This window comes from Furipterus horrens, unplaced genomic scaffold, assembly GCF_987537825.1.
Source record: "Furipterus horrens unplaced genomic scaffold, mFurHor1.1.pri manual_scaffold_12, whole genome shotgun sequence".
Lineage (NCBI taxonomy): Eukaryota > Metazoa > Chordata > Mammalia > Chiroptera > Furipteridae > Furipterus > Furipterus horrens.
This window is the reverse complement of record NW_028327182.1, coordinates 3,704,665-3,731,508: the sequence shown is the minus strand read 5'-3', so window position 1 is coordinate 3,731,508 and position 26,844 is coordinate 3,704,665. Positions and strand designations below refer to the sequence as shown.

The window sequence follows — 26,844 nt, the reverse complement described above, 5'->3', positions numbered from 1 at the left end:
TATGGGAGACCTTTCACGTGGATGATACCCTCTGAGACAGGCTGGGTAATCCTGCAGCGCAAAGCCACAAATATTTGATGCGGAGGGTGGGAACGATGACAAGGAAGATGATGGAGGTGGCGGTGATGTGTCCCGCCTGCCCGGCTTCTTGGCTGGTAGGATCTCTCCGAGATGTTATCTTTAAACATCAAGCGGTTCCGTGGTGCCAGGCACCTAATTCCTGTCTTAAACTAGAGATGGGCTTAGTTGGCCCGTGTTTAAAAAAAAAAAACAAAACTCCACTGTTAAATGCAGTTAAAAACACGTCTGTGCTTTCTACATTTTTTCTCACGCGGTTGAAACGTCATATTTGTGGGAACCATTAATCGATCGCGGTTGATGTAGGCTGTGCCCGGCGCGTCTGGGCGTCGAATCGTGGCTTCTCGGTGTCTGCAGCTCCAGGGTGTGTGAGCGTAGCCTGCGTGCTGCTGTGCTTCTTCCTGCTACGTACAGGGTCTTAAGCCAAGAAGGGTGGCTGGGAACAGCAGAGGCGACTAAGCAAGATCTGTTCCCGTAGAAGCGCAAACATCTTGGACCTGAGCGACACAGGACATCCTCACAGAGTTTAAAATCTATTTGAAGACGTTGGAGAGGTTGTTGTTCACCAGAGGCAGAGAGGAAAATGCACCTTAGGAAAGGAGACTAACCCAGAGGAGCCAGACTCCGGGCCACCTCAGGCGCGTTGTGATTCTGGGAATAGGGACCTGAGCTTATTTCATCTCCGAGAGGTTCGGGAATAGAAGCTGCCGAAAAAAGAAAGTTCTTCACAGCCTGTGATCATGTTGCTTGCAGAACTCTAGGTGACTGGTTTTACTCTCCGAGGGCAAAATACACAGAGTCATGGGAATCCCCTGTGTCCCAAGCTCCCGGGAGTGGATTCGGAGGCATTGCCTGTCACGAAGAGGACAGTCAGTTTTTGAACAAAATGCTATCACATCCTAAAAAGAAATCTGTGTTGGCTGCTCTCGCTGAAGCTTGGCATCCTTTTTGGCTGCTAAACAATGTGCAGAAAGGCCCTCCTTATTTCCTGGTGGCTGTATAACCTGTGTCCCCACATTCCTTTGGGGGAGGGGGGCCGTTCTGAGAAAGAATCTTTAATCCTCAGAGGATAGCTCTCTGTTGGCAGGACTGGAAGAAGCAGCCTGTCAGCTAGAGTTGCCGTCGAGAGTGCAGATTTTATATTTTTCTTGTGCATAAATTCATTTTCATTGCTCCTAAGAATTTAATTTTATCTCTAAGGCTTCTGGCACTGACAGTTCTGAAGAAAGTTTCAGTTGTAAGAGCATTTCTTCTTTCTGTGAATGGAGAAGATGGACCACGGCTTCCTCATCTGGGAAAAGTGAGGAGTTTTGTTCAGTTCAATTCAAGACAAACTTGTGAATCCTACCTCCTTTTATGAAGATCTTATCTCCTGCGAGGGGACAATGAGAATACTTTATATAGTTTGGAACTGGCCTTTGGTAGCTAGATTATCCTGTGAAATGACCGATCACCAGCCAGATAGCAAAATACCAGTATTTGGAAGTATTATCTTAAAATTTGCACATGGTGTTTGTACGATGTTAGGTCAGCAGCGGCCGGCAAGGTATGGTTTAAGTCTCGCCTTGTCTAGTGAGCCTCCTGGGCCTTGGTTTCCAAGGTGGAACCCAATTAGGTCCCATCCCTTTGCATATGGCCCAATACTTGGCCAGGCTTCCAGAAAGGATTTTTCCACTGCACACAGCACCTGATTACCGATGTTGTTTTAGATCAGTGTTTGTATTGGAAAAAAAAAAAAGCAGCCAGACACAAAAGGGACATTATGACTTGGATAGCTGCATCGCTGGCAGACTGTGTTGGTTTGGTTTCCAGTTCTGCTTCGGAGTGAAGAGAGTTTTTTAAGATCTTTGTGCTGCAGGTTTGCTTTCTGAAAATGGGGCGAAGGGGGAAGACCTACTTCTAATTTATGTATAGTTGGTTTTTTTTTTGTCTGTTTGTTTGTTTGCTTAGAGTGATTCTCAGATTGTTTTCTGCAAGCCCCAAATGCACGTGCTGCAAATTACATTTAGTTTCCCAATGAGACAGACAGAAACCTTTAGAAACATTGCATTTTGTCAACAACCAGCCTCTTCTATTCCCTCTTACAACATTCTAGTTTACCAAGCTCATAACAGGTGCTGGAGAAGAGAAGAGGGAAGGAGAGGAGAGGAGAACTGAGACCCGTGAAAGAAGGCGGGGGGATTGGGAATCGTCCTGATGGAACCCCAGAACCGCCTTTACTTGAGACAGACAGTAGCACAGTGATTTCTTCCAAGGCCACACTGCTTCCTAAAGAAGAATAATAGAAACTAGTGGAATTTATTTCTCAGCCCCTTCACCTTCGTAATCTTGTTTAACCCTGTGGTTCATTGCAGTCCATGCTCTGGAGCCCAAGGTCAGAGTCATAACACGCATTACAGAATTGTCCGGGAGACCAGCTCAATATTTAATTAAGGAAGGTCTTTGTGATTTAAATATGTTTTACTATCTTTATAGTTGATTCCCCTGTTGAGTCATAATACTGTAAATTTGTACATTGTTTTCCTTTATTCATTTTTTCAGAAGTTTATCTTAATTTTGTATTAAAAAAAGTCACTCATGCTGTTAGTTACCATCCTTTTGGTTTTTTATTTTTTATTTCATTAACTTCTGATAAATAAAATATAAATTTTATTTATTGTCTTTTACTTTATTATGGGTTTATCCTTTTTCTAATTTCTAGAGTTTTGGATATTTAGCTCATTAAGGTTTAGTTATTTTTATTTTTTATAGAAGCATTTAGGGACAGGGATTGCTCTCTATGTTTCTTTAGCAGATTCCTAAAAGTTTTGATATGTAGTATTTTTAAATTGCTCCTATATCTTCTAACTTTCAGTATTACTTCATTGGCCCATAAGTTTTCCATAGAATAGATTTTTTTAAAAGTTATCTTATCCTCCCCAAAGTAGTAGCATTTATAGGAAGTGTAAACTGCATGTTCTCTCCAAAGTTACATGGCATTTTTATTCTTTGTTCTAGGTTCATGTTGCTGTTTACCTTGTTTTTAGTGACCTGGTGCTTCTTAGTAGTCACTCATATTTGTACCGGATTCCTTGCTCGCTCTTGCTTATTTTATCTCAACTCTTTTTGGGTCTAATCTCCTTTATAACATGCTTTTGTAAGAAGTTCATTTGGTGAAGGTATGTTTGTGGTAAATACAGTCTTTTTCTGAAATGTCTTTTACCCCTAAGGCTGTCCTGCCCCCAGTGCCCCGGCTCGGTGGGCACTCCCTGTCCCGTAGCAGTTTCAGGACCACAGTGGAGAAGCAAGCGTATCCGGGACACTCTATTTTGTCTGGAGGGATGGGAGGCGGCTAATCTGTCTGGTGGACAAGAGCACAGAATTCCCATGTCCCGTGCCTTTTATTGAGGAGGGGATTCGGAAGATACAAGGTCAAGACTTATGAATCATCAATAAGCTTTTAGACGCTTCGATTACACTTGCCAGGTTGCCAGGTACCAAGTACAGATACAAACATAGAGGGCACAGTGACCAGTCTGTGTCAGGGTCTGTTACACATCTTGACATCACACTGGCATGAAGTTCAAGGCTACATACATTTTTAGCTACAGATTGTTTACAGTTAACTAAGACAAGAAAAGCAGAGCAAGCTCTAAAGCATAATAAGCATTCTTTAAACCCAATTCCCTTGGGACCCCTCTGAGTGGCCTTCGATCCTGTCTGCCTCTCTGCCTCCCGGTTTTCCGCTGAGCCTTAGAGGCCTCCCGGGGGTGGGGGCCTGGCTCACAGCTTGGGCTACAATTCCCGAAACCACAAGGAGTGGTCCCCTGCAATCCCCATTCTTGAAAGAAGTTTCACATTATTAGTACAAAGTTTTAGGTTACTACATTAATAGAAAGTTTTAAGTTGGCAGTTCTTGCTATTGTATTTGAAGACATTATGTTTACTGGCCACTGTTTTGCTGCAGAGAAATTCTTTGCGAGTCTGAATGTTTTGGGTTTGCAGCAAAAAAGCTTCCCCATTTTTCCCTTCTATTTCTTCCCATATCTTCTTTGTCTTTGGTGCTTCTGAACTTTATCCTCTGTATGTTACATTACTTTTATTTACTTTGCGATAAACCTTATTTGCCTTCCGGAGTCTGAAGATTCCTGGCTGTCATCAACTCTTCAATATTTGAGTTAGCCTCTTTTTAAATATTGCCCTGCTATTTCCATTCTCGGCGGGTCCTCCCTGTTTGCTATATGTTGGACCTCTGTCTTTCACGTTCCTTAATCTCTTGTAGAGTTCTCATCTCTCTACACTGGGTGTGGTTTTGGTTTTCAAGCACAGGAATGTTTTAGACACGTTGGGAGTAGAAGTACAGAAATCCTTCGAATGCCCGAAAATTGTGGTGCCGTCGGATTTTTTAACGGAAAAAACTGTCTGTGAGTGGAATGTGTAGTGCGAGGACTACACATTTTGACTCATTAGTGAAACCTTATGCATGCTCTAATTTTTTTAAATTTATAATTTTGAGAGAGAGAGAGAGAGAGAGAGAGAGAGAGAGAGAGAGAAACATCGAATCATTGTTCCACTTGTTGATGTATTCATTGGCTGTTTCTTGTGGGTGCCCTGACCAGGGATGGAACCTGCAACCTTGGTGTGCTTAGATGATGCTCTAAGCAACGGAGCTCTCCAGCTGGGTTTCTTAATCTCCTGATAGTATACTTTGTCGGTTGGCTAAACACTTCGACTGGATGAGAGCTAGTTCTGAAGTCTTGACCCATTAAACTGGAGTTAGTGAAGATTTGCCCTCGAACTCTTCAATCCTGTCTCTGTTGGACTCGGCCTTTTTTGTCTGGCTAGCATCCTCCGGTCCTTCTTCCCTGGTGCCTGAAATTAAGGCCACTTGGAGTCAGGCACGTAGCTTTTGACTGCAGCTGGGCTCCCCTTGGGTTCTCTGTTCTTATTTGCTTATTGGTAGCATGACAGTCACTGGATAATAAGAAAAGGTTTTGTGAGAGTTGCTTCTGAGAAAAGAGACACAGTGTAGGTTTTCCTAGTTTCCCAGTCCCCATCTAAATACATCACTTCATTTTCAAAAGTAATAAACATGCTACAGTGGCCGGGAAGTTGCAGAAAAAGATGTTAAAAATAATAATAACCTACTTCTGAAAGGAGCTTTGTGCTCTGCAAACTCAGGGAGGGGAAACCTTGATACAGTAATGCCAGGAATTTCAAGGAGCGCTCATTCAGGGAGGGATTTTAATTCAGAAATAAATCCGTAGTCTGTGGTTCTCTATCTTGAAAGACTGAAGAGATGGTGTGTTTGGGAGACGCAGGTGCGTGACTGCCAGAGCCGTTTGTGCTGAAAGGCATTCTTTCCACCTCCTGTCATTCCTTGGAACACCTGTCCGCTCCCAGGACCAGATGGACGAGTGGGGTGGATGGAACGAGGGGATCTCTTTGAACGGTGAGCTGCCAGTAATCAGACGGTTGGGTCACTTTCAGGGCTGGACCAGGAACTGTGTTATCCATGAATGTCCTCTTATCTCCTTGAACCTTATGCAATCAGGCAGTGTTTTCCTGATACTGCATTTGGCAACGAGGAAGCCAGAGCAAAAAGGAATGTGAACATGAAGAAAACTGATCCATCCTGCTCAGCGATGAATTCGTCTGTTCATGAATAGAGAGGAATAGGTCTGGAGAAAATTTACCCACTGGACTCCGCGGGGGAGAAAGTGTTATTTGTTTCTGACCTCAGGCGCCTTGGGGTGAAGTGAGGAGTCGGTACCCTGTCCTGTCCCCAAAATACATTCTGCGGAAAATATTCTGGTGGATGTTAATAGGCAAAAGCTCGTATATTGTGCTAATCCATGTTGTGATTGTCCAGGCGACACCTAACTCTTCTCTCTTGGTGGCGCCTGCCTGTTCCTGTGCTTTGAGTAGTGCTTTCTAGAGCGCCGGTTTGTAAATGAGGAGCAAAGAGCCTCAGCCCTAAGAAGAAGGTGACAGTACAAAGCATGCAGCTTCATGATGTCGTGTTCAGGGGCCACGTAATCTGTCTGGACTCAGTGTCTGACATGTTCGCTGCTATACGAGTAGAAAAGAGAAAGACCCAGAGCATGAAGTGGGTTGCCCAGAGCTAGCTTCCAGGCTGACTTATTCTTTATATCAGCACCTTTTAAATATTTATAAATATGCATTTCTTTGTTAATGATCACTCATCTGTCAGTTACAATAGGTCATGTATTTCAAAACAAAATTTAGTGCTGAAAAAATACAAAGACTGTATTAGTCGCTCACTGGTAGTCAGATTTAACATTGGTTCATTTTTTTTGTGACATTTGTTCAAAGTTTTTTCTTCTCTTCCAGCGCCTTTTCTTCCAGGATGGAGCTTCTCTTGGAGGGTGTGGGACAGTGTTTTCAGACTTCTGGCAAGATCTTTTTGACTTTGGCCACGTGTTTTCCTGCTCACTTTTCTCTCTCTTTCTGTTTCTCCTCTGTTCCGGTGCCTGGACGTCCCTTTTCTTCCTGCGCCGTAACACGAAATTCCCTCAAGCTCCGCCGTTGGGCCTTCGGTCCCCTCTTGCGGGCCTCCTGACCCACGGGTCTCAGATGTAATCTCCATTTTTTTGGCTCATTTGAGCACGAATCCTCATTTCCCCATCTGTCCAAAATCCGGTCAATGCCTATTGACTCCTCAACATTCAGCATGTGCTACACAAAGCCCACTTTCTTCTTTCTTAAATTGGAACTCTTGGGTCTTCGTTCCTGTCCACGCTAATACTGCTTTCCCCTGGTCTCCCGATTTGGAGCCTCAGAAATGAGTTTTGACCTTTTCCTCCTCCACATATGACTCAGTTGTTTTACTTTTTAAAAAATCCTCACCCAAGGATGATTTTTAGAGAAGGGGGCGGAAAGACATGGGTGTGAGAGAGAAACATCGATTGGCTCCCTCCTGTCCACGCACAACCGGGAATCCAACCTGCAGCTTAGGTTTGTGCCCTGACTGGGAATTGAACCTGCAACCTTTTGGTGTGCGGGACAGCTTTCCAACCAACAGAGCCACCTTGCCAGGGCTTTACTACACTTTTTTTCATTAAGTCAGGGTCCCTGGGTAAAAATCGATCTGCATGGCCTGTTCTCACGTAAGTCAGTATCCGTATCCTTTTCTTCTTTCCTGGGAAAAAAGAAAAGTTAAAGGAAAAATACACAGTTTCATGGCTTTGGGGGAGTGGCTTGGAGGAGAAAGCAAGCAGGATAGGTGTACCTTCCTGGTAACAGCAAACCAGAGTCTGTTCTACTGAATCATGGCTGCAGAGAGGGGGAGAATTATTCTCAGTGCTCATCCATCTTTCCTGGCCATTCGGGGATGGTTTTTTGATGTGCCAGTGACTGGTATTGTTTCAGATGTAGGGCTCAGGCTTAATACTGAAAACCCCAACTCTACATGTTTGCTTCGGAAGGGGGTGGCAAATGAATATTCTTGCTCGTATCAGATGTTGAGTTCTCTTTGAACATTTGCTTTTGAATGCTTAACTCCACTTCCGAATGAAGGAAAGGGCGTTCATTGTGAGGAATATTATCGAGGACATTGAGGGTAAGAGTTTTGAGTTTTTAGAGCCTTTTGCTTTTAGAATTGACGAGCCCTTAGAAAAGAAGGAGGAGGCATCCCTGAGAAGAAGGGGCAGGTTGTCAATAACTGCATTTTGCAATCTAATTACAGACATTGGTAGTGGCCGTTGCTGACCGTTAGGGGTGTAGAAATGGGGTATTTTAAGAAAGGATTTATTTATACTCAAGAGGAGACTGATAGGCTGTTACCATGGGAACCCAGCTGGGTGGCAGTAGCCAAATATGGCTCAGGTATGCACAGCAAAAGCGCACAGCGCGGGCAAGGCCGGCTCGGGACGTCCCGGATTCTGAGCTGCCTGAGATGCTCACTTCTTGCAGCCTGCTCTTCTTCCCGTCCTCTTTTCTAACGTGGACCCTGTCCCGTCTCAAAAGGTGGCCTTCGGGCCTGTGTGGAATGGACGGGTGTCGTGTTCCAGCCCATGGGCTGTCAGAAATGTTCCTGGTGTGGGCAGCTGCCTCCTTCCACCTTGGGGTGAGGACCTACGAGTCCTCAGCCAAGGAAGGTGGAAGACAGGCACTAGCCGTAACCGTGGGGAGAGCCCCCTGTCTCCCTGCCCCTCTGCGCGGCTCCCTGCACCAGCCTCTGCGCAGACCGGCCATGGGGGACCCGCAGGGCAGGCTGGGTGGCTGGGCTCTGGGATGCGGGAAGCCTCAGGCCACCGGGACCGAATCTGTGACTTCCTCTGAGTGCCTCGCCCTAGTCCCCCGCCCCCCTACTTCATTTACTCTTTTGTAATGAGTGAGTTCAATTTTTTTAAAAAAAATTTTGCTTTCAGATGTGGCTCGCAGGCTAGATTGGAAGATAAATGTTGGCCATGACCTTATCAGACACCCTGGCCTTATTTTTCAACATTCTCTCCGGGCAGGGCCTGTTTAGAGCACACAGACCCACCGGAGACAAAGTTGGGGGCAGGATCCCCATGGCAGCCCGAGGCTCCCTCCCTCCCTCTCTCCCTCCCTTCCTCCACCCCCCTCCCTCCCTCCCTCCCTTCCATCCTTCCTTCCTTCCTTCCTTCCTTCCTTCCTTCCTTCCTTCCTGAATTAACTCTACCAGATACCGACACAGACTTTAGGCACAGGGCGCCCAAACGTTGGGAACCGGCCGGCGGCTCTGTGAGCTGCAGGGGAGCGCTCTCCCCATCGCCCCGAGAGAGGATGAGCCGCTGCCCTCCCGGGCTGCTTGCTTTGGTCCTCCCCGTGTTTCCTGCTCACGTTGTCAGGAAGATGGAAGTTGGCACCAGCTTCCTGTTGCTCTCGGTGGTGCAGGGCATGCTGCCCGCCTGGCCCCCGGCTGGCCCCGCGCCCCGGGTCCGCAGGGGCTCCTCGTGCCGGGGGCAGGGGCCGTCCCTCTCAGAACGGCCTGTGCCTCTCTCGTTGCAACGTGTACTTTCTTCCTGACGTGAGATGTGAGTTATTCCACATCGTGCAGCCTCACTGGGTTTTTATATTTGGAACGTGTCTCTCCTCAGCTCCCTCCGCTGCCCTTGCTTGTTCAGAACGTGCACCAACGGCGTGGAGTGGCCCGTCCCGTTCACGCGTGTTCTCGTATTGTCTTTGCAGCCGGAACCAGCTGGCCGCCCTGCCCGCCTGCCTATGCGCGCTGCCCCTGAAGGTCCTAATCGCCAGTAACAACAAGCTGGGATCGCTGCCGGAAGAGATAGGTCAGCTCAAACAGTTAATGGAGTTGGTATGTCACTGATTTTTCAGATGCTCTTTTTCGCTTGTTTATGCATCATAGCCAGAGCGACGTTTGGCTGCGGTTGGGCTGAGAGGGGCCCATGTTGATAAAGACATGAAGCGGGAGGAGGACCGGTCCTGGCCGTGCCGCAGTGGACATAGTCCCTGAAGGTTCCAGGTTCCTTCCTTACGTTTACCAGATTTACACCTCCTGACATTCACAGGTTACCGTCCGCTGGTTAGATCTTTTTTTTCTTCCACAGTGAAAATAAGTTTGTCCTACATTATGGATAAACTGGAAAAAAGATCTACAAATAAGTGAGTAGGCCCCACGTCATGAAGGTATAAAATGAAGTCACAAGGCAGAAAGGACAGAGAGCCCTGATTCTGTAAGGCCTTGTGTAACCCTGCCCCAAAGTACGGCAACTTTAAAATGTGACCGTATTCCCAGGGACAGACAAGAAGAACATGTCACAGACGGGCAGAGGTGGGCTGAGCGCAGTGTCTGAAATTCAGATGCCCTCCCGGATGCCAGCTCCTTCTCTCCTGATTCAGCCCCTCACCTTGTCTGTGAGGGAGGGAGAGAATGACTCCTTTGTAGACGTCCACGGAGCTAACGTGGGCGAATGTAGGGGCAAGAATGAGCCATCCAAGGTTAAAGCCTGGTGGTCAGAGCTGATCCTCGGAGCAGCATTATTTCACACGGACTGCGTGTGAGGCACAAAGCTAGAGACTGTGATTCCATCCATGGGAAGGACACAGGACCGTCCACCAAGCAGATGCCGGTCCAGAACACGGATGGCCAGTAACTCTTCTCCTGTGTGCCGTCCCCGGCTCCTTGCTTGGGGGCCCCCTGCCGCAGTGTGGCGGTGTAGGCGTAGGAGGCCCAGGTCGAGGACTGCGAGAACTGGCCGGGAGGGGGACAGCACCCACGTCACATGTATGGACTTTTACTTGAGTGTAAAGATGACCGACTGCCGTGTCAGGGCATCGGAGCTATAGAGAGAGAGTCTTTCAGGACTTCTGTGCTAGCGGCATCTGAAACCCGTTCCCCTTGCTCGCACCAGGAGCTGGGGTTGGTCATAGAGATACAGGGGTCTTCCCGTCACTCAGTATCAGGACGTTTGATCAGGGGCCATGAAATGACTAGAACAAGACACTGGCAAGTTGTCAAGAACTGTGGCCGCGGTTCATTTCCCCGAGCTTTCTCTGCTCCTGCGTGCAGCGGGGAAGTGGCCTAGCCCACAGCACCCACGTGTAAATGTCCTCCCAGCTAAAGCACTTGGCAAGGACCTCCTGGCAGGTCTCAGCCCCGGTTTCTAAGCCAGCGAATCAAGATCCGAGTCTGATGTCCTCTCCTGAGACAGTCAGCGACCCCCGAGGCACATGGTCACACTGCCCTGAGCTGGCCGCTCAGCTGCCACCAAGGAGGGCAATTCGGAAAGAAGATGGTTATTAATTTGGGCCCCTCCCCCCAACTCTCTTATCACGAGAAGTGTGTTCGTGGGGTGGGGAATGGTTGATTCAGTCTTGGCGCTGGGAAAGGCCGTAAGGGAAGAGACCTTTGGGGGGCCCATTCGGCAGCCTAGGTGGGATTTCTCAGACGGCAGAGGCAGGAAGGCCTTCAAGGCAGCAGGGATGCCTTCTGCAAAGACAAGACAGTGGGGGCCTGCACGGCATGTTGGGGTGCTAGGAAGCAGTTTCCTCCTGAGATTAGGCCACCGCCTCAGGGTTCGGCCACCATCGGCTCCTTCACGGGGCATTCGAGGTCCCCGGCTTCCCTCGCCACCGTCCCCTCTGACCCTGGTCCGTTCTCCCTCCACGTCCTGGCCTCTGGGGATGCACCTTGTTCACGTTCAGCCCTGGCCTCGTGAGCACATCCCTCTTTCTACACGGACCGTTACTTCTTCCTCCTCTTCTCTCGTCAGTTCCAGGCTAAGTTAGGTCTCACTTCCTCCGAGAAGCCTCCCCAGATCCTCCGAGCCGGAGGCAGGTGCTCCAAAGCCGAGCACCCAATACTTACGTCAGATTTTCACAGTCACATCGGCCACGGCACTCGGCGGTCCCCACATCCGCTCCACCTCCACCTCAAAAACTGCGTGAGGACAGGCACCGAGGCTTACTTGCCATTGTATCCCTGGGCCTGGCACCCCCAGATGAGACACCCCCAGATGTTTGCTGGGTGCTGCTGTCAGTCCAAGTTAATTCAGAGGTTGCCATTTTCACAGGCTCCAGGAAACAAACGCAGAATAATGCTTTGGATGAAACTGAAAGTGATACTTTTTTTTTTTAATGCTTCCTTTAGGAGTCTGGTAAACAAAATATGAATTACAAGCTGTTTCTTTTCTCCCCTCGGCCCCGTCTGGAGTGTGTTTCTGTCCCACTGCACCCTGGGCTTACAGCCACAGCGTGCTGCCTGTCAGCTGTGCCGCCGGACCACGGACCAGCTCATCTGTTACTGAGTGGCACAGTGCCAAGCCCTGGGGTCCCCTTGTCAGAGCTGGGCTTTCCCCCCCATACCCTCGTCAGCCGTGAGGCTCGCGGGAGAACAGCCCTGTGCCCCGCTAGGGACACACGAGCTGCTGGGTGGCTGTAAGGGACGGCCTGAGCTCGCCTTCAGCACATTTCTGGATCTGCACCCAAGGCTGCCCCCCCCCGTCCCCCCCCAGGTACACCAGCGTCCGGGACGGGTCCTGGCGCCTGTTCCCCATCAGCAGTCACGATGGAACCCTTGGGTCCTGGAGCAGGAGAGCCAGAGAGGTTTCAGATCCAAGGCATCGATCCAAGGTCTTGACATCCGACAAATGACGAGACCGAGGTCGGAGACAGAGCCACACACAGCACGTCACCCTGGCGTAGCTGACTTGTAACGTGTGCAGAATGGCCCTCCCCTGGCGCCGTGCAGAGGGAAGGGAATGCGAGCAGCAAACGTAATTTCCAGTGTCCTGGCAGCCATACGGAAACAATCTATGAGCAAATGAAATTAATTTTAATACTATATTTTAATCCAAGATAGCTAAGATACTAACTATGTCAACATGTATGCAATTTCATATTAATGAGGTATTTTGTATTCTTTCTTTTCTTCTTTTTTGTATTAAGTCTTAGAAGTCCGGTGTGTATTTATACGTACCACACATCTCGGTTGGGCTGGTCACGCTTGTCACGCACAGTAGCCACGTGTGGCCCGTGATGACCACCTTACTGGATGGGGCAGCCTGTGTTCTTTCGACATGAGTGACCCCTGTGGGGATCTTTGTAAAAAGCATTTATTTGTGAAGTTGGTAAAAATTCAGTAAGTGGCCATTATTTAACCACAAAGGGTAACTGGCCTTGCTTAAGGTCACAGATTAAAAATAGGTTAGTTTCCATCTGTTCTAATTTATCTTTCATCTTTTTCTTAAAGTAACAGTGTTACTATAGTTAGCCATGTCGGATGATTTTTAGCTAGCCATCGGAAAAAAAAAAAAAAAAAAGTCCCAGGAGAGCCTAAAGCAAGCCTAGAATTACGTGGGCAGCTTCTGTTTTGTGCTCCGTAGTAACCAGCCTGTGAAAACATATGGGGACCCTCAGCCACCGAAGCGTTGATAACAATCTCTCGGCTTGAAGGCTCAGCGTTGTTTAAGTATTTTGGAAGAAATACTCTTAACTTTTTCACATTACACTCAGAGTATCCTAAATTGAGTTGTACACTCTATTTTCTTCCAAACATCAGTGGAACATTCCAGAGTCATCATTTGGATAAAAAACAAACACAGACCCAAAGACACTGGCCATCTACAAGAAAGGAGTTGTTCTTTCTAATTTTTTAGCGTAATTGAGTTTGGAAAAAAAAAATCTTACCTTCTTTTTTTTTAAATTCTCACCTGAGGACATTTTTTCACTGTTTTTAGAGAGGGGCAGAGAGAGAGGGAGAGAGGGAGACACGTCACAGGCTGCTTTCTCAAATGCGCCCTGATTGGGGTACATGCCCTGACATGCGCTGACCAGGGATCGAGCCGGCAACCTCGGCGTGTGCCCTGACCACAGATCTAACCTGTGACCTTTCAGTCTGTGGGACGATGCTCCAACCAACGGAGCCACACTGGCCAGGGCTATCTTAGCTTCTTAAATGTATCACAGTTACCTAAGAATCTTAAAACAAAGAGCATTGCTATTCACTGATCAGTGTGTCCACCACTTGAGATCATAAAGGGAAGAAGCCATTCGGAAGCACACCCGAGACATCCTTTTCTTGGATCCACAAGAGAGGCCGGGAGAACTCACGCCATCTTAGCTGAGTGGAGCTGGCCCCTCCTGAGGCGTTTCTGATGGGAATGACCTAATGGGCACTTCGAGTTACTCCTGCGCTGTGGCCATGTGTGCACGCTGCTCTGTGACCCTGTGCATATGCGTGTGTGCTTCCTGTAATGGGAAGGGAAAAGCCACTGGCTCTTCCTGAGCACCCGCTCTGCGCCTGGCCCTCTGCTAGTCCGGGGCGTGTTATTTCTTGACAGTGTCCCAGCCAGGTCGGTATGGCATCTACGTTGCACAGACAAGTCTGAGTTCTGGAAATACTTACCCGAGGCTGTGGAGCGGTGCTGATGAGCATCCACGCCCTTCCCCCGGCCCAGCGCAGTGGTTGGCCTTGTGTCTCGCTCTGGAGAAGAGGCCATGGCTGCTCTGTCCTGCGTTCCTGGGCTCAACTTGTACCGATGTTCCCATGAACATTGTGGCTGGTCAGGACCAGCTGAGCGTTAGTCAGAGAACGCTAGGAAACGGGGGTGCGGTGCGAACGGGCCGCGTCCGTCTGAAGGATCCCTCGCCGAGGACCCACAGCCAGGAGGGAGGCCCAGCAGACCTCCTTTGTATTGGCTCGCCCTCATTTGTCTCATTAAAGCCACGTTAACGTATTAGAGACATGGTTATTTTGCTGTCAAATCATGCCTGAAGGGTACAGGATGGTAAATATATATTTAGTAAGAGATGCTGTATGAAGGCCGTACGAGGGGGGACGCGAAACCCCCAGAATTTATTCATAAAGAGCTGTGGATGTATGCTGACCCGTTTGGACTTCAGTCTCCTTTAAAACGCTCTCCATCTGATGCAACGCATCTGTTGAGACGTCTTTCCCACGGTTTCTGAACTCGTCAGTTTGGATGCCGGTCAGCGCTTCCGCTGGTTTCACTTCTTCCGCGTTGGCAGAACGACTCCCTTTGGTCTCCCTTTGAGGACTTTTTCATCCGGGGAAACAAACAAACAAAAAGTCTCTCCGGGTGAGATCGGGTGACCCCTCTGGCTTCTGTGGGACATTCGGAAGCCGGTGGCTTGTTCGAGATTCCTCCCGTGGCTTCCATTCCCGCCTTTCTTAGGAAGAGCAGTGGGGCGGGACATGCGTGCGTGGGTGCGTGGGAGGGTGTGAAGTAGAGTCTTAGTCTAGAAAGAGACATTTGGTGAGTCTTGGGAGGTAACCAACCCATCATACTAGCAGGTGCTGGTGAAAATCTTGGAGTTTGTTGTATTTCTTGCCATTAACATTTATCCTTCTTAGACCCCCCTCCCCACAATAATCATCACCCTGTAGTCCGTGTCCATGAACCCCTTTTTCCTTTTTGCTCAGTCCCTCCGCCCCATAACCGCCCCCACCACCCACTAGAGCTGTCAGCCTGCTCTCTATCTGTGCGTCTGTCTCTATTTTCCTCCGTTAACATCTTGGAGTTTACATGAACATACTGATTTTTCTTTGAAAACAAAACAAAACGGTTGTGACTACAGGCATTGAGGTTTTTGGATTGCTAAGAAATCAAAATGGCCATCCCTCCTAAGTCAGTTCGATATCTCTCTTCCAAACAAAGTCTGCTCATTGTTTCTGACGTGGTAAATGCGTTTTCCTGGTGTTGGAGGGAAATTAGGATTATTTAATCTCACCCCCTTTTTACAGAGGCACAGAGAGGTGAAGGCATTTACCTAAAGTTGCACAGCGGTTCATACAAAGACATTTCCCCGAAAAAGGGCACGGCCACGTGATGGGCGGCCCATGGCGACAGTTTACGTTTCCTGTGAGAACAGTTGTGTTTCCTTCCGTTAAAAAAACAAAAACCAAAACGAGCTAGATTTATTACAAAAAGACCCCTTAAGCAACAGTGTAACCACACTAAGTTTTTTAAAACCCGAGAGTGAGCGCAGGGTGGCTCACACGAATACCGCGTGCAGTTCCTCCCTGTGACCCCCGCCCTCTCTCTAGACAGCTTCCCTGACCCGGGATCTGTGTTGCTTCTCACCAGAGGTCACCCCCTCAGCAGCCCTCCTCGTTGGTTTTCACAGTATTACTTTCTGGAAGTGAGCCTCGCCTCGCACTGCCCATCAGTGAATGTCACAATCGTCCCTGCTGCCTTAGTCCTTGTCATTTCGCGTTCTAAAGGTTAGTGGGCGACTAACCTTAGTCAGCGGAAGCGGGTTGGTCTTCAGCGTGCCTTTCACACTTCTGAGCCTTCTTCGGTGCCTCAAAGGGCTCGGATGAAATGTGGTTGCTTAAACCCATGGCGAGGAAACCAGCGGAAAGTAAGTTTAAGTCATAGGGAAACCCCTCTTATTTCGTGTTTTATCCAAATGACAGAACTGACCCGGCTGGCCCAGACAAAATGGACGTGTGAGTGTTTATGTTATTGTAACGTAATTAGGTTTATTTCTGTGTCAGGAAGAATAGAATTAGTAAATATTTATGACATGTTTATGATGATTCATTTTTTGGTCTACCTGTGTATTTGTAATACTGTGTCACTAAAGATGTGCTAATTTGATGTCACTGAAGCTTAGAATAGTTTCCGTTCTCCAAGATGCAGCTTAGGGCTAATAGGTAGTTCAGAAGGAGTTCATTGGAATATTCTAAACCATTGAATCTATAATTCGTGGCTCGGTAAATTCTAGTTTCAGAAGTGTGAATCCTTGGTGCTTTTTTAAAGGTAATTTTCTTAAATCTTCTTTTCTTTAACGAACTTAAAAAATCACAACAACACTCTTATCTTGGGCCAACTCTGGACAGACGTGCTGCATAGAACCAGACCCTTCTAGAAATACTGCTTTTACACTTTCTAACTGGAATATCTTATCCCCAGGCGTCTGTGCGATTAGCCTCTCCTTCCTCCTCCTCCTTCCCCAGCTAATTAAGACGCACGATAACGAAGGGGTTTCATTTCTGTGATGACCCTCGTAAGCTCTGAAATGTGGCGAGTTCAGTAACCGGGAGGCAATAGAGTTCTGCTCCGTTTTCTACGCTGTTGACAGCACAGTTGGGAAGGTCTGAGCCTCAGTCCCCTGCTCCAGGCGCCCGGGCACGTTTTCCGTGTTCTTTTGGCAGGACAGGAAGTAACAGACAGCAGTGCAGAGAATTATTAAAATCATTTGACCTTTCACCACCTACCCTTCAAACGGTGAGTGGCCGGCCGGCCGTTGGGCTTACGATCGGTCTACAGATGGCCCGTCCTGGAAGTCGGAAGGAAAAACTGCCTTTGATCGTTACGTGACGTTCCTTAAAAAAGAAACAGTAAATCGGTTCCCATCTTTCCTCTTGACAAAGCAGTATTTAAGCGGAGCTAAGGGGAGTTGACCTTTGATAAATTCATTATGTTAGAAGTATCTGTGGGAAAAATCACCGCACACTTGGAGGTCAATCTTGCAAAGTAAAGCAGACACCCCACGGCCTGGCTTGTAAAATGGAGGTAAAGGTGTTCAGGTGCAAGGTGAAGCTTCTTCTGAATGACTCGTGCACCCAGACAGTGCCTTGGGGTGCAGGGGTTTTCTCTGTGGTAAGAGGTAGGACGCGGTCAGAGGCTGTGCGGGAGGGTGGCCGACAGCGGGCCACCAGTGCGTTCCACGTGCTCCTCTGGCACTTGCGAGCCTCGGACAAAGGATGTAACTTTCCTGAGCCTCGCTGTTGTGACCGACAGACACTTAGGGCGCTCACCCGGCCTCGTGATGTCAGGGGCGTGTGAGATGAGGCGGAAGCCTGCGAATGTGGCCGAGTGGCTGCCAGAGGCCCCCAGGGTCCCTTTCCTGGTTTCTCTCCCCCGAGAAGGTCTCAGTAGCTGACCTTCCCTTTTTGTCCCTGTGCCAAGCCTTCCTTGGCTGGAAACCTGGAGACCTTCAGGAAAGTCCGCCTGGGTCGCTGTCCTTGTATGTCAGTCCCTCACGGAGAATTCACACGAGGAGCTTGATTTCCTGGAAGAGGCATTTATTCATCCATCTCTCTCTCTCTCTCTCTCTCTCTCTCTCTCTCTCTCTCTCTCTCTCTCTCTCTCTCTCTGCTTTCGATGCAGGACATCAGCTGCAATGAGATCACAGCCCTGCCCCAGCAGATCGGTCAGCTGAAGTCTCTGCAAGAACTCAATGTCAGAAGAAATTACCTGAAAGTGTTGCCGCAAGGTAAACAAGAAGAGGGGGGCAGTGAATAACCGGGAGACTCGGGTTATTGCTTGTTTGCTTTTGTGTTTCTCTCCATGTATTACTTAACTAGAATTTGAATCTCACGTGCAGATAACAAGAGAGTTAAGTTCAAGGTGACCCTGTGGTCCGGGGGCACGGCAATCAGCCGTCCCCTGTGTAAGGCTGTGTGTGTGTGTGTACGAGTTTGCTGGGGCTCGCATAGCCAAGTGCCGTAGACCGAGTGCCTTACACAACGCAGATTTGTTCTCTTACCCTTCAGAAGGCTGGACGTCTGAGATTAAGGTGCTAACCAGTCTGGTTTCTTCCCAGGCCTCTCTCCTTGGCTTGTAGACGGCCGTCTCCTCCCTGTGTCTTCATGCCCCCTGCCCTTTGTGTCTGTGTCCTGAGCTCTTTGTAGAAGGACGCCGTCCTGTTGGATTGGGGTCCACCCTAATGACCTCATTTTTAACCTACCGTATTTTTCGCTCCATAAGAGGCACCTGACCATAAGAGGCACCTAGGTTTAGAGGAGGAAAACAAGGAAAAAAATATTCTGGACCAAATGGTGTACTAAAATATGTAATATAAAATATAACAGAATAATATTTCAACCATGTCAAGTGAACAGTGGTATTAAGAACCATCAGCACTGCTATTAACAAATGAGGAGAGACTTGAAGGTTCAAGTGCTCTTCTAGTTTCCTGGGAACCCCAAGAGCTCATCATCGCTGGTGTCAGAATCTATGAAACTCAGTTGCTCACAGTCACTGATGTCACTTCCTTCGCTCTCTTCATATGTGACACCATCTTCGGTTCCATCTAAGGCCCTGCTAATGCCACAGCTTCTGAACGACCGTCAACGGTTTCCTCCTTCACTGACAGGTCAGGTCATACACATCATGGTCTGTGATGCAATATTTGCTCCATAAGACGCACAGACGTTTCCCCCCACTTTTGGGGGGGAAAAGTGTGTTTTATGGAGTGAAAAATATGGTAACTTCCCCCTTTAAAGACTCTGTACTGGGGGTCAGACCTTCAGCATAGGAATTGGGGGGCACACCACTCCGCTCATAACAGGAGGTGGCGTGTACTGTTTTGGGTACGGGCCTGTGAGGTTCTGGGACATTGTGTAGTTGACATGCGTGGTCCTGCAGGTCTGACTGGTGGGGTTTCCGGGGGTGGGGATCCAGGAGTCCTGGCTGGAACCCCCATGTCTAAAATCTCTTCTTTGGGAGAAGGCACTGCCCCTGCTGGAGCGACATGGGGACTAATGTCCCTCGTAGTCTGGCTGGCTTTCCTGAAGCTCCTCATACAGCCCTGCTCTGGAGGGGACGCGGCGCCCTGCAGCTGTGGGCTCGTGTCGGAGTTCAAGTCAAAAGATATATTTATTCAGGCATTTTGGACCATTAAGAACTTTGACAGTCGACCCCGCAGGTGGTAGTGGATCTGAATTTCATAGTCTGGGATTCTCACTCAGATCTGACTCAGGAATGCATCGATGAGCAGCAGGCGGACACAGAACAGATTTTCCAAAACACCCCCTGATTTTCAGAGATCCTGCTGATTTCCGTGGTTTCCGTCGAAGGACACGCCAGGCTGGCATTTCAAACACACACTTAAAAACATACCTCAAGGCCCAAACATAGACAGGCCAGGGCAAAAATAGGTTTACAGAGTTTCTTCTTGTCTTATTTATTAATTATTGTGTTATTTCCCATACGAACAACCGTAAGCCTTTGCCCTGCCCTATATTTGCAAACAGTCAGCATTTGGTTAATCTGACGCTCATGCTGCTTGATTTTTGTTATTCTGTCCCTGCTCCCCGATCTTTGGCTTGAAATATGTCATTATTTGAGGCAGGAAAACAGGGCTGACGGAAGGGAAAGAACGTTATACAATGTATGTGCTTTGTAGGTGGAAGGTTTCAGCCTCGGCCACAGTCACGTAGAATTAAAAATAACCTCAGCACGAAGACTGATGACTTTCATACTTGAGATGACTTTGCATAAAAATACTTATTTTTCATTTTGTCCTCGTGCAGTTCCGTTTCTGAACGTTCGAAATTGTTTTTCTTCGTTTGAGCAAAGTGCCAATGGCAAAAGCTCCGACGACATTTATAAGCCGGTCCTCTTTCCTCGCACGGAAGAAAACGCTCATTTACGCGCTCACCTTAATCGCTCAGAAATCATCACAGGTCATTGAATTCTTTTCAAAAGGAAAACTTAATTTCACGGCTTTCCAGCTGCCCGTGACGATTTAAAAACGTGTGGAAAGTACAACCACAAAATCAAGATTTTTGCTTCTCTCCCCGCTCCTTACCCTCTTCCCTTAAAAGCATTCCTTTCCCTGAAAAGATCAGTTACACGTTTCTATACTTTCCATAATTGTGTTTACTCAGGTTCAGTATTTTAAAATCCATTCAAAGCTAAAACGTCAGCGTACTGGAAAAATCTTAAGAAAAAATAATTTCCTGCCTATCAGGTTTCTTCTTGCTTCACTCTGGAGAGCTCCATTAACCGAAGCTAATGCTCTCGGGCAGGGACTTGAAAGACGTGCCGTATTGACGGACTTGTGTGCCCCCCAGAGCACCTCTGCTCCTGTGCTTCCAGTTTGCGGAAGGGAAGCGATGTCTGTGGCCTAATCACCCGCAGCGATTTGAGGACGTTGCCTTCACGGAGGGCACTCTCGTGTCTTCTTTCCTGGCCCAGAACGGACAGTGGGCTCCAGTAGCCATTCAGTGCCCCTTGTTATCACAGACAGAGACTGAGATTCCGGGTTGTTTGTTTGTCTTCCCCCCCTTACTCCCTTTTTCTGCTCCTATTTCTTTTGACGTTTCCTGAGCCGCAGTTACGGTGTGTTTCCCCCATTTCCTGGGGAAGGTGTGGGCTTCTGCTTTTCCTAAACTCACGTGGTCCTTGCCGTCCCTACGTTATTTACCTGTAGGTAGCCTCCCTCCCCCTCCTGCGTGTCTTCCAGGAATTCAGCCCTCTGGTTTTGCTGTAAAGGTCTGTCTTCCTTTTAAGTGGCACAGAATTCCTGAAGATCCAGAGTGCGGCTAACGCTCGCCACCGATGGGTGACGTGGACTTTGGTGAACCACGTGAATCATCACGGAAGAGGACTGATGTGACCAGACCTTACAGCAAGGAGAGCCTCTTTTTCATCTATGGCCTCCCTGATTCTTTCTCGTTTTAGAAAGAAGCAATGAAGTGAAAAGGGATCTTCCTTCCCACCCTGCTTTTTTTGACTTTCTGGATTCCAAGCTGTTCCCCAGCTTCACTTCCTCCCACTCTACCTCCCTTTGCTCAAGCGTGCGGAGGCAGGTCCCTTATCCTGCTCTTGGCCTGAGAGCTGGGTTAAAGCTGTGAACTCACGCAACTTTAAAAACAGGCTTCCGGAGTTCCTCACCCCCAGCTGCCTAGTCTGGACGTGAACTTGGGCCTGCTGAGTTCCATGTTCTTCTGCCTTCTTTCTAGCATTCCAGTTCCGTGACACTTTTTATTTTTAAGGATTATTTACATATTTATTTATTTTTAGAAAGGGGAAGGGAGGGAGAAAGAGAGGGAGAGAAACATCAATATGAGGCTGCCTCTCGCACGCCCGCAACTGGGGACCCGGCCTGCCACCCAGGCCTGTGCCCTGATTGGGAATCGAACTGGCGACCCTTTAGTTCAATCCGGCGCTCAGTCCACTGAGCCACTCCAGCCAGGGCCCATGAGTTATTTCTTTAATACAAAGTAGTTCCCTGAGGTACGTATGAAAAAGGAAAAGAGAGTTGGTGGAACTTGAACATGGCGTAGCTGAGTGACGTGAGACCTTCCGGCAGCCTCAGTCGGGAGGAAGAGCAGTGTTCGTTCTTATTCCAGGCTGCTGCCTGTGTTTCCTGCTATTCTCCTAGTTCCTGCCCTTCCTCCCTGTTGGAATCCTGAGTATTTGAAAGCACTATGTCCCAACCCTTCCTGGGTCCCCTAGCAAACGGGGAGGCCCGTTCTGCCACGAAGCCCCTCCCCCGCCGAGGCTCATGCACAGAGATCCAAGTGGTTTGCCCCTTGTCACCCCGCACATGTGGCATGGCTCTCCTCGCTGCTGTGGGGAATACATTTGACTTGCTTCTTGCAGCTGCCAGCGTCGGTTGGAATGCTTGAAATTACTGGGTGGTCACTGTGCCCCTGGGTGGGGACTGCAGGCTAAATATAACGTTCTGTCTTGTTTGCGGAGCTCCAGAGGACTGTGTAAAAGCAGGAGAAGAAAGCCCTATCAAATCAGGATTACAGGGTTCATGGCAAAATTTTGAATTAGATGGCATTTATCTTCTAAAGTGGAGTTAAAAAAACCATGGACGTAGTTCTTGTAACGAGTTCTGACAGGGTCATGCCAGCCCGGATACATTAAATGGACGAGAATATTTTGTAACTGGCACATTATATTCATATGGTACCAAGTACTGCTTGAAAACATTGGACGTTAAAATACGTTCTGGGCGGTATGGCTTATGTGATTGTTTTGCTGGGGGCGGGGGGAAGCATCTTTAAACAATAAATATTGTAAATATCAAGTATATCCAGCGCTTCCCAGAACTACCAACAGTTTCAATGTCTTGCACTCCCAGGGACAGATTTCCTCTCCGCGTTGGTACAATATCACGCCTGTACGTACACAGACCTTCTCAGCGTGCATCTTGCTTTTGATGACGTTAGAGGACATTTCTCTTGATGCGCAGAAAGTACATTTTGGAATGTTTGACCATTGATGCGTGTCGCTTTCTGAGTTTTTTTGCTTTTTCTTCTCCCTTTAGAATTAGTAGATCTTCCCTTGGTCAAGTTCGACTTTTCCTGCAATCAAGTGCTCGTGATTCCCATCTGCTTCAGAGAGATGAAGCAGCTGCAGGTGCTGCTACTTGAAAATAACCCTTTGCAGTCGCCCCCCGCACAGGTGAGGGGCCAGCGGGGGTCCGAGGGGCACGCGGGGGTCCGCGGGGCACGTGGGGCTGCTTTGCTAGTGCTCTGTCGGGTTAGCACCACATCAGACGTGGCGGCAGGCAGGCATAGTCCCTAAAGAGGGGAGCCCCTGGGTGCAGCTGACCGCAGGACGTTCTCCTCCGCCACCGCGCGTACCTTTAGCAGCACCGGGCCTGGGTTCTTACCACTGCGATCCCAGTTACGTCTGATGGTTGTATTGTTCGTACCTGCGTCTGAAGCTTTTCCATGGTGTGAAAGAGAGGGACACATTCCTTCCTTTCACGTTAGCTGGCAAGTGGAGCTTCCGCATTTTGAGATATAATTATTGGCTATTTAGAGACAAGATTCAAGCTCCAATATTAAACGAGGAGAGAAAAAATAAAGGATAAAGGCGTCCAGAACTGGAATGGTGTCTGGTCAGTTAGCGGACTTCTACGCTTTTTACACTTAAACACATTTCTGTTAGGGTTTTACACTTGGAGTGTAAGAAAGACTAGAAATTGCTCGAGTATGGTTTTCTGTTCCAAGCGGAAGAAGTGACTACCTAAATTCGTAAATGCTTTGGAGAGGTCACGTTTAGTGTTAACGGGCTCCTTGGAATGAAAATGCAAACATTAAAATATACAGGCAGCTGTCTAGGGTTTCTGTTCCGTTTGCCATTCAGAAATAAATACGTGTGATGACTCCCCCCCCCTCCAGATCTGCACAAAGGGCAAAGTGCACATATTCAAGTACCTGAGCATCCAAGCGTGCCAGATTAAGACGGCAGACTCCCTCTACCTGCCGACGATGGAGAGGCCGCAGTCCCAGCCGCACGTGGAAGACAGGTGTGTGCACCTGCCCCGGCAGCCGGCCCCTCCTCCGAGCGTTTCCTGGGCCAGGGTGTCGTCCCAAGTGACTCGCTCCGGAATCCTCCTGCTTCCCTCAGCCAGGGCAGAGTTATAATCCGAGTTTCAGAAACTTTTGGAATAGGAAAGAGAAATTGGTGCTGTCGGTACCATTTTGGCATCTCTCAAATCTTACCTACTCTCTCCTCATCAAAAATCAGTCTTTCTTGGTGCTGTGTGTATGCGAACACACTGTGTGTGTAAATATATATATTTATATATGCGTATACATAAAATCTATAATATAAACGTAGATATTTTTTACTTATCCATTAAAACAACAATAGCAAGCTCCGACACCCCTGTTTTTCATTATTAATTTTTAATAGGCCTCTGGAACGTTGTTAAGAAAAACTGCAGGTTTTCTTTTTTTTAATTGCCTTTGAAAAATGCAGTATGCATAGCTTTGCCATTTCCTGTTTAGAACGGAAGTGTTAGAATCCTTTCACGAGTCCTTGGCTCTTTGTTGGCACAAGTCGGGCCTTGTATTTTTGGAGAACAAAACTCCCATGCTGAGCTCTCCTCAGGGCACAGATCGGTCTGAAGAGTCTTCACTGCAGAAATTGGTTCTTAACGTTTTACTAAAAAAGAAGACTAGGGACTTAAAATCTCAGACTCCCTTAATGGCACCTTTATATAAAGCTTAAAATATGTTTTCCTTATTTTTTAAAATGTACCATCCAATTTCGTTAGTCACTGGATTAAAGTTTACAGAATTAGTCAAGATGGCCAACATCTCAAAACATAAAAAAGCAAATTAGGTAGTTTTTTTCCTTTTTATGTGCTGGAATCAGAAAAATCAGAGAACTGTTAACTGCTTCCAAGAACAGGCCACCTGGTTAACGTGTAAATCCATCAAGCCCCGGACAAAGGATTTATTTGTACTCTGTTTAGACAGCATGTGTATCTGGTTCTCGTCACACCAGCCCTTCGTCTTCACCCCCTTTCATACTGAGCTGCTCTATTGCCTTCCGGCGATCGTAAACGTTTGTACAGCAAACTCATGATTTCAATATTAATGGACCTATCGTGTGACTTTTGCGATTTTCATTTTTTCTACATGGATGGCGCCTACCCCAGCAAGAAGGATTCCGATTCAGGTGTCGGAAGTGATAACGGGGATAAGAGATTGTCCACCACGGAGGTGAGTTTCCGGGCCCGTTTGTGATGTTTTCCCCTCTCTGCTGCTGGCCAGACCGCGGTATTTATTGCCCTTCTTCCTGGAAAAAGGCATTGACCCTCGGCAGGGGAACAGGTGATCATGTCTGTGGAAGCGCCAAGTTGGAATCCTCCAGGGGTTATGCAAATATTAGCTGTGGTTAGCTTTTTCTGCATCTTTCATATTTTGTGAACATCTCAGGAGTGGGGTTCCTATCTCCTTCCCCTGCTCCCGTATCCCTACCTTATCTAGAATATTCTTGAGTGCTTGATAAATATTATGAAATGACTAAGCGACTGCAGATATCCACGAGGCACTTTTAATAAATGCTTGTTTTTCCGTGACGGAGTAATTCAGGGAAAAGCTGTTATATGCAGGCATGAATGTCCAGGAGTCAAATGTACATTGCATTTTAGACGTTTACCCCAAGGAAATGAGTGTCCGAGTAGCCATCATGTTTATGGCAATATTTCTTTCCTGGAACTCTTTTTCAGATCATTGGGTAAACAGTTTTTATTTGTAAGCTCAGAGGCCTCCCACGCTAGCGCTTTCTAAAGTGGTTATAAAATAGCGTATTTAGCACGTTTGTTATCTCATTCATAGCCTGTTAGAGTCCCTGCAGTCTTTCCCCACTACCGTGAAATGGGACTTCTTGACCTGGGGAGCTGTTCGAAGGGGTAGGTGGGGTCGGGCGTGATGGGGGACCACGTCTTCCCTTGTTGAGGAAACTTAGGGCGTCTTTGTGGTTGTAGAGCTTGAGACATCGTAATCCTCTTTGAGATACAATTAATAGGTCGGTTACCCCATCGAAGGAATCTATGCCTTTTTTTAAAAAAATTATTTACTTGTTTGTTTGTTTATTTTTAGAGAGAGGGGAAGGAGAAAGAGAGGAAGAGAAACATCACTGTGTGGTTGCCTCTCATTCGTGTCCCCAACTGGGGACCTGACGTGCAACCTAGTCATGTGCCCTGACTGGGAATCGAACCAGCGACACTTGGTTCGCAGGCCGGCGCTCAATCCACTGAGCCACAGCAGCCAGGGCCAGGAATCTGTGTCTTTATCATGCGTGACCCTAGGGAAAATGCCTATTTCCCGTTCTCTCCAGACCGTTGAGGTTTAATATAAAGTTACAGTATTTGAGTTTATTTTTCCCCTCCAATTCTTTATAAAGTAGTGTATTAAAGAAAAAACAACAACCCCGGGATACCTCAAACCCTTTCTTATAGATCATGTCAAAAGGAAGAAGAGCTAGCAGGCAGACAAAAGGGCCCGATCAATGAAAGAGATGACTTCTGTGGGGCCACACGAATAGTTCACGGTGGTTCCCTGGGGAAGAAAACACTCAGCACTTTGCTGGAGAAGCTGGATTTAACTCAACCCCCTGAACTTTAGTAAAGCTCCAAAGTCCCCTGAAACGCCCCATTGTTTTGGAAGTTACTCACCTGCAGCTCATTTTCTGTTAAATTAAAAAGCACTCTGCTTTATCCTTTACCTGCCTTCCAAGGACAAGTTCACTAATGAAACCCTGCACAAAGGACGTCATTATGCCCTGGGGCTCGCGTAGGACAAGAAGGGTGCTCATAGCCGTCCAAGGGAGGCGGCCGAGCGTTTAGTCGCTCCCTTCCGTCAGGCGCATCTCTCTGGAGTTTTGCTGAATTTGTCAGATGGGTGGAGGGAAGAAAGACGATGGAGAAGATTGCAGTCCACAGAATAACAATGCTCCGATCTCCCAGGGGAGCCTCGTTATCCGAGGACACCTCCGAGAACATCTTTTTTTTTTTTCTTTTTTAAGAATGATTAAGGTTCTGAATTAACCATGGTAGGTGTCGGTTTTTGCTTTGTTTGGCAACATCTATGGTCAATTGATCTCGCCCCCCCCAAACTTACATCTCATTGTGGGGTTCAAAGATCACACCTGGTCCCTTTTCTTGTTGCTGCTCTTCGCTGATGGACTTAGCGTTTGTCACTAAGAAGTTGAAAACACATTTTTCTCAAGATAAGCCAAAACATTGGGACCCACTGGACATATGTTTAAAGCAGGAAAAGCATATTTGTCTTCCGCCAGTTTCTGAACAATTTGTGCACAGGTC

The 26,844-nt window shown here is 47.8% G+C and overlaps 1 protein-coding gene across 3 annotated transcripts in view; it reads left to right on the top strand.

Annotated features, from left to right (window-relative positions):
- Positions 1-26,844, top strand: part of LRCH1 (leucine rich repeats and calponin homology domain containing 1) — a 140,465-nt gene that overhangs the window by 67,951 nt on the left and 45,670 nt on the right. For all 3 annotated transcript variants that reach the window (XM_090258704.1, XM_090258702.1, XM_090258703.1), the window contains exons 3-7: positions 9,235-9,361; positions 17,646-17,751; positions 22,546-22,682; positions 23,408-23,535; positions 24,676-24,739. In XM_090258704.1, the coding sequence (XP_090114830.1) occupies positions 9,235-9,361; positions 17,646-17,751; positions 22,546-22,682; positions 23,408-23,535; positions 24,676-24,739 (562 nt within the window). The remainder of the gene's footprint in view (positions 1-9,234; positions 9,362-17,645; positions 17,752-22,545; positions 22,683-23,407; positions 23,536-24,675; positions 24,740-26,844) is intronic.